Source organism: Apiospora marii (assembly GCF_038362585.1).
Source record: "Apiospora marii strain CBS 49790 chromosome Unknown utg000006l_segment0_segment0, whole genome shotgun sequence".
NCBI lineage: Eukaryota > Fungi > Ascomycota > Sordariomycetes > Amphisphaeriales > Apiosporaceae > Apiospora > Apiospora marii.
The window spans coordinates 810,644-821,911 of record NW_027117378.1 but is presented as its reverse complement, the minus strand read 5'-3'; the positions used below and the strand labels follow the sequence as shown (position 1 = coordinate 821,911).

At 54.8% G+C, this 11,268-nt stretch overlaps 3 protein-coding genes across 3 annotated transcripts; 2 read left to right on the top strand and 1 right to left on the bottom strand.

Annotated features, from left to right (window-relative positions):
• Positions 1–339: 339 nt before the first annotated feature.
• On the bottom strand, positions 340–3,114 carry PG985_010011 (uncharacterized protein; the record flags this gene model as incomplete). The annotated part of the gene is made up of 1 exon (XM_066829779.1): positions 340–3,114. The coding sequence occupies one exon, from the start codon at positions 3,112–3,114 to the stop codon at positions 340–342; it is 2,775 nt and encodes a 924-aa protein (XP_066682169.1).
• A 1,481-nt stretch (positions 3,115–4,595) lies between these two features.
• On the top strand, positions 4,596–8,672 carry PG985_010010 (intracellular distribution of mitochondria; the record flags this gene model as incomplete). Its single annotated transcript, XM_066829778.1, has 4 exons — positions 4,596–4,632; positions 4,705–4,809; positions 4,869–4,927; positions 4,992–8,672. The coding sequence occupies 4 exons, from the start codon at positions 4,596–4,598 to the stop codon at positions 8,670–8,672; spliced, it is 3,882 nt and encodes a 1,293-aa protein (XP_066682168.1).
• A 943-nt stretch (positions 8,673–9,615) lies between these two features.
• On the top strand, positions 9,616–10,205 carry PG985_010009 (60S ribosomal protein eL29). The gene is made up of 3 exons (XM_066829777.1): positions 9,616–9,747; positions 9,835–9,989; positions 10,122–10,205. Exons 1-3 carry the CDS (start codon positions 9,741–9,743, stop codon positions 10,155–10,157), a joined length of 198 nt encoding a protein of 65 aa, XP_066682167.1. The 5' UTR covers positions 9,616–9,740; the 3' UTR covers positions 10,158–10,205.
• The last annotated feature ends 1,063 nt before the right edge of the window (positions 10,206–11,268 follow it).

The window sequence follows — 11,268 nt, the reverse complement described above, 5'->3', positions numbered from 1 at the left end:
TTTGGTTTCTACACTGGCTGACTCGTTCGCGTTTCAGAGACGGGGGGTGAATAATCCCCCGATAGCGACCGAACTTGCCGGTTAATTGGCGAGCTTCTGCCGTCCGTCGCCGCGGTCGACACGAGTGGCCACGCGTTGCGGCGTCGTAGCATAAATGCACACGCGCAGCCCTGATAAAGAGGTCGTCTTGTGAAACGTCGAAACGTTTGGGGCCCAAACTGCCAGAAATGCTTGAAGTCTGGCAGAAAACGGCGAACGTCTGAGCGAGGAAGAACAAAACAGACCAGACAGGGAGGAGGGAGGGAGGCAATTGGAAAGAGAAAGCGAAAGAAACAATTCTCAAATGCCAAGCTCGTCATCGCTGTGTATTATCAGGTCGCCGGATAACCGAACTCGGCGTCTCTGGCCCAGCGGCCGCCTGGTGGTGGTGCTTATGCTGCGGACGCTGCTGCTTGACGAAGATGGCCCGTAGCTATGCCGAGCCGCCTTGACCTTGGAACGAACTGCGGCCGCTGCCTGAGCGTTGACGTTCTCCTTCTCCTCGACTGCGCCAAATGCGTCATCGCAGCCAGGCCCCGCAACTGACGCTGTCGTCTTCGTTGTCAGCCGCATGGAGCACCTGCGGTTATTCGAAGTGGGCTTGAGCAAGTTGCACTGCTGCTTCGGCTGCAGTGTCGTTTGATGACGATGCCGATTTCCCGAGTCGTCATCATGATCTGAACTTTGCTCTCGCTCGGTTACGGACTGCTTGCCGCGAGCATTTCGTTCTGCCGGATTCGCAAACGAATCTGCAACGGGCTCTGTCGGGGCATCAGATGCAGGCCGACCCGTCGGACCAGCCAGCCGAGCCGCCGCAGTAACAGGAGCAGGTAAGGGACTAATATCGCGACCTGTGACTTTCCCAGTGGTCGAATCCGGCTGCTGAAACCTCCCAGACCTCCTATGCTGTGCCTGCTGCTTTCTTCGTTGTGCCATCGGGCTGACCACAACCCACTCGCCAATCGTGTCTTCCCAGCGGTAGCCCAGCAGGAGATCCGTAGTCGTAGTTGCCGCTCGCTGTCTGTGTCTGTATTCTCCATCGTTTGCCGATGGCATTTCTCCTACTTGCTGGTGGTGTGCGGAGACCAGGCTCTCGGCGTAGACGAGGTCTCGCAGGTTGCTTGTCTGCTGGGCGAGGAACAAAGCTCCGGCTCGCGTGATGCTGTCCATCATGTGCTTTTCCAGGCCAAGGAGCTGCAAATCGCGACATAGACGCTCCAGGTGCTGGTAGGGCGCCTCGGAAGACCCGCGCCCACAGATCTGGGCGATTTGGGAGATTAGTGAAATCATGCCACTGTAATGCTGAACAGAGTCATCGGTCGACTTGTCGGCTTTGCCGCCCGCCGGCGCCGACGTTCCTAAGCTCAGCTCGAAAGCGTTGGTAAGTCGAGAATGGACGCGTTCCGTTCGCAAGCTCGACGACGAAGCAAGGAAGGCAGCCAAGTATAGTAGATCCTTTGCCATGTTCGAGCTCCGGCGCTTGCGTCCCTCCACTTCCATGAGACACCCGAAGAACGTATACGTGATGTTCTGGCTGATGAAAGCGATGCTCTGTTGTTGCGATCCTACGGGCGAGGAGAGCTCGTTGGCGCGGGTTTCCATCTCCCCGACGGCGTTCATCGCGGAGAGGATGGCCAGCGACCGGCTGATGGTCGGAAGTATCTGCGCCTCGAGTTCCTTTCCGGATGAAGAAACCTGTGCCTCGCACTTTTGACTGACGCGGTGGTGCCGACACAAGCTGATGATGGCGGTGACCAAGAAATCGATGGCCGCCAACGCCTTGCTGCCCCTGGAAAGCACCCGATGGGCCAATCCCCAAACCCGCTCGAAGCCCCCTGTAACAAGCCAATCGACCGGCAGAGAGCCATTTTCTAGTAATATAGTGTATTGTCGCAAGAGGAACGAGTGTTGAGTGAATGCAATCGAGAATTCCCAAAGAAACGAAAGTGGCCGGAGTGTCTCGTTATCCGAGAAAACCGCATCGGGTCCGGATGGGCCCGGGTATTGGCGTTGTATGAACACTTCCATCAGGGCTTCGGCCTCGGCCGTCGCCTCGTACTCTGTGCATAGATCGATCACCAACATGCAAAAATCGTCGTTCAGCAGGCCTTCCAACATGGCTTCCCGCACCGCGGCGACGCCATCGGCCCTGGCCACGGTTCGTAGGTGGCTCCAGCCCTGCTGCGACGCGCCCAAAGTCTCCAGCTCGTTGTATAAGCGCAAGGAGGTGTCGGAGCTATTGAAGGCGGACTTGGTGCCGTTCTGTTCCGCCTCGTCCAGCTCCCAGGCCTGGACGCCGGCGATGTACCAGGGCATCTTCTTGAGGCACATGTCCATGAGGGACGAGGCGCCCTTGGTCTTCTCTTCCTCCCGCGCCGTCCCCTTCAGCAGAGCCTCGAGGCTTCGGAAGATGGACTCGTAGTCGCTGTGCCGGGAGGCCGGAACGGAACTCCTGAGACCGGCGAGCCGTTCCTCGAGCTCGCCGCGCCTGCTCGTGCCGGCCTTCTTCTTCCGGCTCTGAGATGAGCTCGACCCCTGATACCTCCTGGGTTGTGGCATATTAGCTGGAGAAGGCACCTCTTGTCCTCTTGCACGGCGCACCAACGGAGTGAAAGCCACGGCCTCTCCGGGCGCCGGTAGGTCGTCGCGTGCCGCCTGAAGGTCCTTGGCGGCCCTCAACTTGATGGTCAGGGGCTGCTGAGCCGTTTCCGAGAAGGAGCCCGAACTTGTTGACCCCGAGACCGATAGGTTTTGCCGTTCAGCAGATTTCTGCTGCTGGGCGTACGTATGCCGCATCTTCTTCCGTGGGAGCATCCATTGGCAGTCCGAGCTCTGGCGTTTCCCCGATTTCCTTCTTTCCTTTGTTGTCGTCGGCAAATCAGCAGCACCTGCAGTAGCGACAGCGGGTTCCGGCAACGAGGTCAGCTCTTTCCTAAGGAGCGCGAGACGCGAGAGCAAGGGCCGCAGCAGACGGTGGCACCGCGAGGCCGTCCATGGCTGCGGGCGATCTGGTTTCGCCGTTGCCTTGGAGATGCGGTACCGCGAAGGCTGTGGCGTCTTGTGGACGACGTCCATTTGTGTTAAGGATGTGAGGCAAGAACTGTTCTCCAAGAAGTGAAAGCTCGATGATGAATGCTCCTTATTGCATGGCGAGCATTGCTGTTTGTAAGTGGTACGGCAATTGCAATTGAATATCGCGAGGTTGGCGAGTTTATGTGAGATGTAGCAATCTTATGTATGCGATTCAGAAAAGTCTCCTAAATGGGGTTGCCAGGTCGGCGGGTGAGGTGGTCTGGTCCAAAGAGATCCAATATGAATACTGTGCTCAAGCGATGAAATCCGTCTAAGGATGCGTGCTCATTGAATTCGCGATGATAGATACCTTGCACGTAAACATGTCGCCTAAATGATCGTCATGAGAAAAGGGTTGAGGCTGACCAGTGAGAAGCTCCCAAATTGTTTATTATTGACGTATTTCCTATTGGGGAGTAGTGCGGTATGGGTTAGGTAAGCCACCCAGGCCCCGCCAATCGCATCCATCGGCTAAAAGTATTTTCCTATCCAGTCGCCCGCATGCAGCAGCCAGCCGGGTGTGGCGAGGCGATATAATGAAGTCAGGACTTCTGAGTCGGGGTCAACTCACGAGGGCGCTACAATATTCGTGTATTGTCGAAGCTATCCTGCGGACCTATATGCTACCTCTGTTAATCTATGAGCAATGGATGAATTGCGGCATATTTTCGTAGAGGGGCTGAGAGGGGCTAAGGGCCAGGTGCGGTGCCGGTGGCTTGTGTGGGCACGCATTGATGGATTTGCTTCTTGCTTTGCAGAAGTCATTTTCGGCATTCGCAGTGTGGGCTTGGCGCCCTTAGCTGTAGCAAAAAGAGTTGTCGCTGTAGCCAATGAGCAGCTCCAATCAGATCGCTCAATGCGAATCATTGCAATTACCTGCTGAATGTGCGATTGCATGTGGGAGGATGCAGCATACATGTATACAGATCCCGAGCCATAGCACGCACACCAGAAAATAGTCAATGACGAGTTACATAGCTGCTTGTTAGTACGAGGTGTGCTGCTACCCTGTGGCGCACTTAAACCGTTAGCTTGGGAACCGATGCTGGCTCCGGGGTACCGGGGACAGCCGGGAGGAGGGATTCCCCAATTTGATTTTTTTTACACTGGCGTCCCGACACAAGACATCTTTCTGTAAAGCGAATTGGGATCGAAGAAAAAAAAAGTTATGGGAGCTACTGACTTCTTCACCTCAACCTCCAACCATAACTAATCCCACGCTTTTCCCTCCCGTTATACGACCTCAATTGAGACGACCATTCATTTTATTGACCTGTACAATATTTTCTTGGTCCGTCTGTATATTCTGCTTTAGATCTTTTCTTGCATTTCGCCGGCCGTTTTTCGAGCTTCTGACAACATCTGTGGTGGTCGTTGCCCTCGTGCTTGTAAATTGCACCTTCCGACCCGAACTGAACATACCCATCCCACCTCGACTGTCTTAAAACACCAATTCTTAGGTGACTCTTTCGTCCTGCTTCGCCATGGCTACGCAAAAAGAGACCCCCGCTTCGAATGCCCGTACGTTCGACCCCGCCTACTGTACCAGGAAAAACTTCTGTGCTCCCGACTAACACGCAGAATCTATGACAGAGGAGGCAAACCCCGACACTACCACCAATGGCCAGGCCACAGACTCTACCGAGGTAGCGAAGGAGCCATCGGCCGAGGAGGAGGACGGCGAGCAAGCTGGCGAAGGTGAGCTAGCCTCAAGCTGGGCAATTGGATCAATAAGTGGTCGGTACTAACCTTTTCAGATGCTCTGTTCCCTCTGACCATCCTCCTGCCCCACGAGCCACACAAGATCCACGTGGTGGTAAGTCACCGACTTCATACACACGCCATTGTATCTGGATGGCACTGACAAACAAATTTTGTAGGCTTCCCCGCAGGAGCAAGTACATGAGCTTCGCCAGTCCATTATCGAGCTCCCATCAGCTTTCCAATACTCATGTTTCCACCTCGAGCACGACGGAGAGCGCATCAACGACTTTGTCCAGATCTCCGACGTCAAGGGCCTGGGTGCTGAGTCCGAGATCAAGCTGGTGGAGGACCCCTACACAGAGAAAGAGGCCAGGATACATGTCATCCGAATCCGCGACCTAATCGGTGCCGCCGGAGACCGGACCGATACTCTGCATGGCATTATCCCCGGCACATGCTTGTTCGACGCTGTTACGGAATCCGGAGCTGGCAACGACAACGCCAAAGCGAGCGAATATAGCTTTGATGCCCAGGCGAATGTGGCTGGCACCATTCTCCCCCAGGAGGAAGAGCCGGCGCCCAAGACAGTAAAGTCGGTGGCGCTCTCGTCATGGAACCCTCCTCCATACCACCTGCGCCAGAAGGGCCACCTGCTGTATCTTGTCATTACCACAAACGAGGGAGAGCAACACCAGATCACTTCGCATGTGGGCGGCTTCTACATCAACAAATCCTCAAACAGCAAATTCGACCCGGCTCCCCGCGCTGCACCCAAGGGCGCCGCGGCCCACTCTCTCTACACCCTGCTCCAGGAGATCTCGCCTTCGTTCAAGGAGGCCTTCAACGAGTTGCTACAGTACAGCAGCAAGAAGGACCCCATGGCCACCTTCCAGATGACCAATGCGATCCCGGCTGCGCCGTGGGTTGTTCCCTCCGTAAACTCCTCCATCACCCAGCACAGCTCAGATATCACACGCACGCAAGAGGGCTACCTGATTGCGGGTGTGGACAACACTGATACCCTGCGTGACTGGAACGAGGAGTTCCAATCGGCCCGAGAGCTGCCCAAGGAGACGGTGCAAGACCGTGTCTTCCGCGAGAGGTTCATGTCGAAGCTCTTCGCCGACTACGCCGAGGCTGCCGCCCGGGGCGCAATCCTGGTCGCTCGCGGCGAGGTGACACCCCTTAACCCGACCGAAGGCCGAGATGCACAGATCTTCGTCTACAACAACGTCTTCTTCTCTTTTGGCGCGGATGGTGTGGGCACTTTCACCTCGGAAGGAGGTGACGACGCCGCCCGCGTTGCTACTGGCAAGGACGTTAACGGCGTGCGAATTGTGAACCAACTCGACATTGACGGACTTTACAGCCCGGCTACTGTCGTGGTGGATTATCTTGGCAAGCGCATTGTGGGTCAGACCGTGGTTCCTGGTATCTTCAAGCAGCGAGAGCCCGGTGAGAACTCCATCGACTACGGTGCTGTGGAGGGCAAGGAAATCGTCGCCGCCGACGAGAGATTTGCCGAGACTTTTGCTCAGCTGTCCAAGGCCCTCCGAGGAAAGAAGCATGCTGTTTGGGACAAGGACGGCAAGCGCTTCGACCTCGAAGCCAGTGTCGAGACCAAGGGTCTGATGGGCACCGACGGCCGCAAGTACGTTCTGGACCTGTACCGTATCACGCCTCTCGACATCTCCTGGATGGAAGAGGTTGGCTCGACCGAGGGCAGCGAAGAGCCTTCCGACTACCCGCACCGCATGACGGTTCTGCGCCCGGAGCTTGTGGAAGGCTTCCGAACGCAGCGATGGTCCGAATGGGTTAACGCCGAATTGGCCAAGCGTCAAAAGCAATTGGCCGAGAAGAAGGCCAAGGAGATCGAGAACAAGGACGAGACCAAGGAGGAATCCAAGGAGAAATCTAAGGAGGACTCTAAGGAGAAGGGTGAATCTGAGTCCGATGACAAGAAGGCCGTCGAGAAGAAGGAGGGCGAGGCCGCCGAGGAGGAGGAAGCCGAGGCTCGCCTTGATGCTTCTGCCTTTGACTTCTCGCTCAACCCCGATGCTTTCAGCGGTCAAGTGCCCCAGACCGACGAGGAGAAGGCGGAGATGGCCGCTGACGAGGAAGAAGTGCGAAACGCTTGCAAGTATCTGCGTGAGAACGCTATTCCTGAGTTTGTCAACGACGTCAAGAACTCGGAACTGCCTTTCCCCATGGATGGCCAATCTCTCACTCGCATGATGCACAAGCGCGGTATCAACATCCGATACCTCTCCAAGGTTATGGATATCTGCGAGGGCCCGAGACTCAAGTGCCTTCGCGATCTCTGCCTGCAGGAGATGATTGCCCGATCATTCAAGCACGTTTCCGGCAACTACCTGCGCTACCTGCCCATGCCCTTGACGTCGGCTTGCATTGCTCACCTCCTGAACTGCCTCGTCGGCTTTGGTCTTAACCCTAAGCCCACTGCTGACATCGACGAGTCCATCAAGGCTTTGTACCCCGAGGCCGACCTTTCGTTCGCCAAGGTTACCCCCGAGAGCCTCCGAAAGGAGATGGAGGAGCAGACCCAGACCCGGTTCAGATTCTCGCTCGAGTCTAACTGGTACACTGAGATCAAGCCTCTTCAGTTGCTGCGTGAGGTTTCTCTCAAGCTTGGTCTCCAATTGCAGACCAAGGACCTGCAGTTTGTCAAGGGCGAGCCTAAGCCCGAGACTGATAAGCCCGCTGCCAACGGCACACCCCCCAACGGCGTCAATGGCAACGCTCAAGGCGAGAGCAAGAGCAGCAAGAAGAAGAAGAACAAGAACCGAGAGGGCTCTCCTGCTTCTGCTGCGACCACTCCCAAGGAGCCGGTGACCTTCACCGCCGACGATATTGTGAACATTGTTCCGATCATCAAGGACTCTGCTCCCAAGAGTGCCATTTCCGAGGAGGCTCTTGAAGGCGGCAAGCACTCCATCATGCAAAACAACCGGAGGATCGGACAGGAGCTTCTGCTCGAGTCCCTTACTCTGCATGAGCAGATCTACGGCATCCTGCACCCCGAGGTTGCCCGCGCTTATTCCAGCCTGTCTCAAATCTACTACCAGCTTGACGAGAAGGAGGCTGCGGTGGACTTGGCACGCAAGGCCGTCATCGTGTCGGAGCGCACCATTGGTGTCGACTCTGCCGAGACGCTCCTGTACTACCTGAACCTGAGCTTGTTCGTCCACGGATCCGGCGACAGCAAGACGGCTCTCATCTACGTCAAGCATGCCCTTGACCTGTGGAAGATCATTTATGGTCCTGACCACCCCGACTCCATCACGACCCTCAACAACGCCGCCGTGATGCTGCAGCACATGCAGGCTTACCACGAGTCTCGAATCTGGTTCGAGCAAGCCCTTGCTGTCTGTGAGCGCGTCATGGGCAAGGACAGCTTGAGTGCGGCTAGCCTCCTCTTCCAACTCGCACAGGCCTTGGCCCTGGACAAGGAGTCCAAGTCTGCGCTGGTCCGTATGAAGGAGTGCTATACCATCTTTAAGGAGACCCTGGGTCCCGAGAACAACAACACCAAGGAGGCCGAATCGTGGCTCGAGCAGCTTACTCAGAATGCCGTTGCTATTGCCAAGCGCGACAAGGATGTTCACGCACGCCGACTCCGCGCCGGAATCAAGTTCCCGTCGCGCAACGCCGCCCTCACCGGAAACGTCGACCCCGTGTCGTCCATGCAGTCTAGCGGACGACCCAAGGCACCTGGCACCGATGCTAGAAGCATTGATGACTTGATCAAGTTCATCGAGGGTAGCGACTCGCAGAAGAAGAGCACCAACAAGAAGCGACCTGGCCGCGGAGGTCCTCGTGTTGGCGCCAACAAATAAACGACCACTTGTAAGAGCATGTCCCTTTCTGGGCGAAGCCAAGCAATTGGTTGACGTGGAGGAAATGTTTACAAAGGGGAAAACAACCTGCATATAGAGAGGGAAAGGTTGGACAGAATAGTGATGTGATGAGGGATGATCTGTACCATACGGAGGATGGAGGGAAAATACTTTTGCAGATACGGCTGGAGTATATCTCGGTGCTTCAAGGGGGATTATGTGCTGCTTTATTGGGAGCAACTGCTTGCTTACTCATAGAGGCGTGACCGGTTGATCACGAAGGCTGCATGAAGGGTACGAACTGGGGACACAAAAGCATTCGGGCATTTTCTTATCACATACATCATCTGTGTGTGTGTGTGTACTTTCTTCTCTCGATGATGATGCCATACATACCATTTTTGGCAGCACAACAAACAAACAAACACCCCACTATAAGAAAGAGGCCGAGGATGAGCGATTCCTCTGCAACGATATAACGAAATTGGGTTTGGCGCATGTCGGGCCCTTTGATAAATAGAAAAGCATCTTCACTCTACGGATTGAGCAATGGGTTGTACATACTGCTGAGTATTCATGAAGGAATGACATAGAAGCTATACATGAGTTTACAGCATGAGTTGATTTCAACCTGTGTTATATGCAACATCCTTTTGGCACTTTGCATAAACTGATGACATTCTCCGAGGTAATACGCTTTGCGACTGACCACACCACAATACTCTGATGCCCCAGTCATCGTTCTTGTTGAACGACAAGACAAGCCTACGCTAGCAGTTCCAGCTGGCAGCCCTGAAGGCTGTCGGGTTAAAGGTCCACTATTGGGCTGGCTGGCGGCTAGAGCCAATCACCGTCGTTATCGCATTTAGTGGGGTCAGCACTGAAAAAAAGCGCACTAGACCAGTCACAGCCGACGTCGAGCCCTAGTAGCGCAGCGCACATTTTCGAAGTGACCGACTCGCACTCAATCGATTTGCCTAGCGATCCATTCTACTTTTCGTCACCAGTTCTTCAATTCCGCATCCCCATCACAAACCACCCCGTCTCTGCAAGGAACAGTCAGTCGAGATGGCCAGTATGTTACCACCCGTGCCATGCCCTTCGCTGTAGCGATTTGCAAAAATGGGAAATGCCAGTTACTGACAAATTTTTCTGCGCGCAGAGTCAAAGAACTCGTCCCAGCACAACCAGAGCAAGAAGGCTCACCGCAATGGTATCAAGAAGCCTAAGACTATGCGTTACCCTTCGCTGAAGGGAACCGACCCCAAGTTCCGACGCAACCACAGACATGCTCTGCACGGCACCATGAAGGCTCTGGTACGCGATCCTTAACTCTTCCCACCACCGATCACCCACCGCGATCACAATTTCGACCAAAAACACCCACCCCTACATGCACTTGTGACGGGTCAATAATTGTCCGGACTGCTGGCTAACAATTCCCTACAGAAGGAGAAGAAGGAGGGCAAGCGTGAGACCGCATAAGAAGTTCGCCCACAAATTTTTTCGAGTTTCGGAGCCAGGGCTTTAGGGAAGGCAGCACATGCCACGGCGTGCATCGATGGCGAGTTCAGGAACTTTTCGGACCAACGACATTTCACGGGTCCCGGGGATATATGATCATGCATTTGGCTGTCTTTTACGTCAGAGGACTGTCTTCAATGGAGAAGATTGAATCCAAGCTGGGCTAATGAGCCACGATGAACAACAACCAACCAGCCCGTCCGCTCGCCTGCGTCCGCCTCCTCGCGTGCCTCTTGCCGATGCCATTTGCGCCCTGAAGATGAGTGATTTGGGCTGCCTCGTGTCCCGCGTGAGATTCGATTACCCATCCCACCCCCATCCATCCTCATGCCCTTCCCCTTTGCCCCCACCATGAACGTGACTCGAACGGAGCGCAGCGCATATTGTTGCTCCGAACGAAAACCGGCATTAGTGTGTACAGCTGTGGAATCACTCCCTTGTCCAACTGCTGAAGGAATAATTCTTCGTGCCGAGAAGATATTTTGGTCCGTCTATTACCAAGTGCCTTTGCTCAAACGTTCCGATTGCAAAGGTGCATGAATGCTGGACTACATCCCCATTAGGATGATCTCATTGATTTGTATGCTCTACTCCAGAGCTTCCATGTGCTCCAAGAAATGAGCCTCTGTATGCAACATTGTGACCATAAAATCAAATAGTTTTTTGTTCCTACTTATAATACACTTGATATTACATCACCAAAGAGGACTATGTGTTGACCACAATGATTGCACGTGATGACTTCATAACAGAACCCCCGCAAGTGACGAGCCAGTCGCAACTCCGGAGTGGCCGTGACTTTCCTTTTTTTTTCGTAGGCCCAAACCGGCGTCTATTCCCAACGCTGTCATCGTCTGAAACCCCTTTCTTGAGCAACGGCGTCTTCGAGGCCCGACTACTGGGCTGAGTGTCCCATCTGGCGCCGACTAGGTAGATCTAGCAATCGGGTGCATGCCGCTCTGATGCTGTTTCTCCTACCTGTCAAACGGTGGTGTGGACTCGTGGGCGCTGGGACTCCGGGCACTGGTTCAAAAGCAGTAGAAAGTGTGGATCTATTGGCACTTGTCTTGAC

What these genes read in the sequence shown, in the direction of transcription:
- PG985_010009 (XM_066829777.1), top strand. An exon ending in ACGGCACCATGAAGGCTCTG is followed by an intron (nt 9,990 to 10,121) that starts GTACGCGATCCT and finishes AATTCCCTACAG; the next exon opens with AAGGAGAAGAAGGAGGGCAA.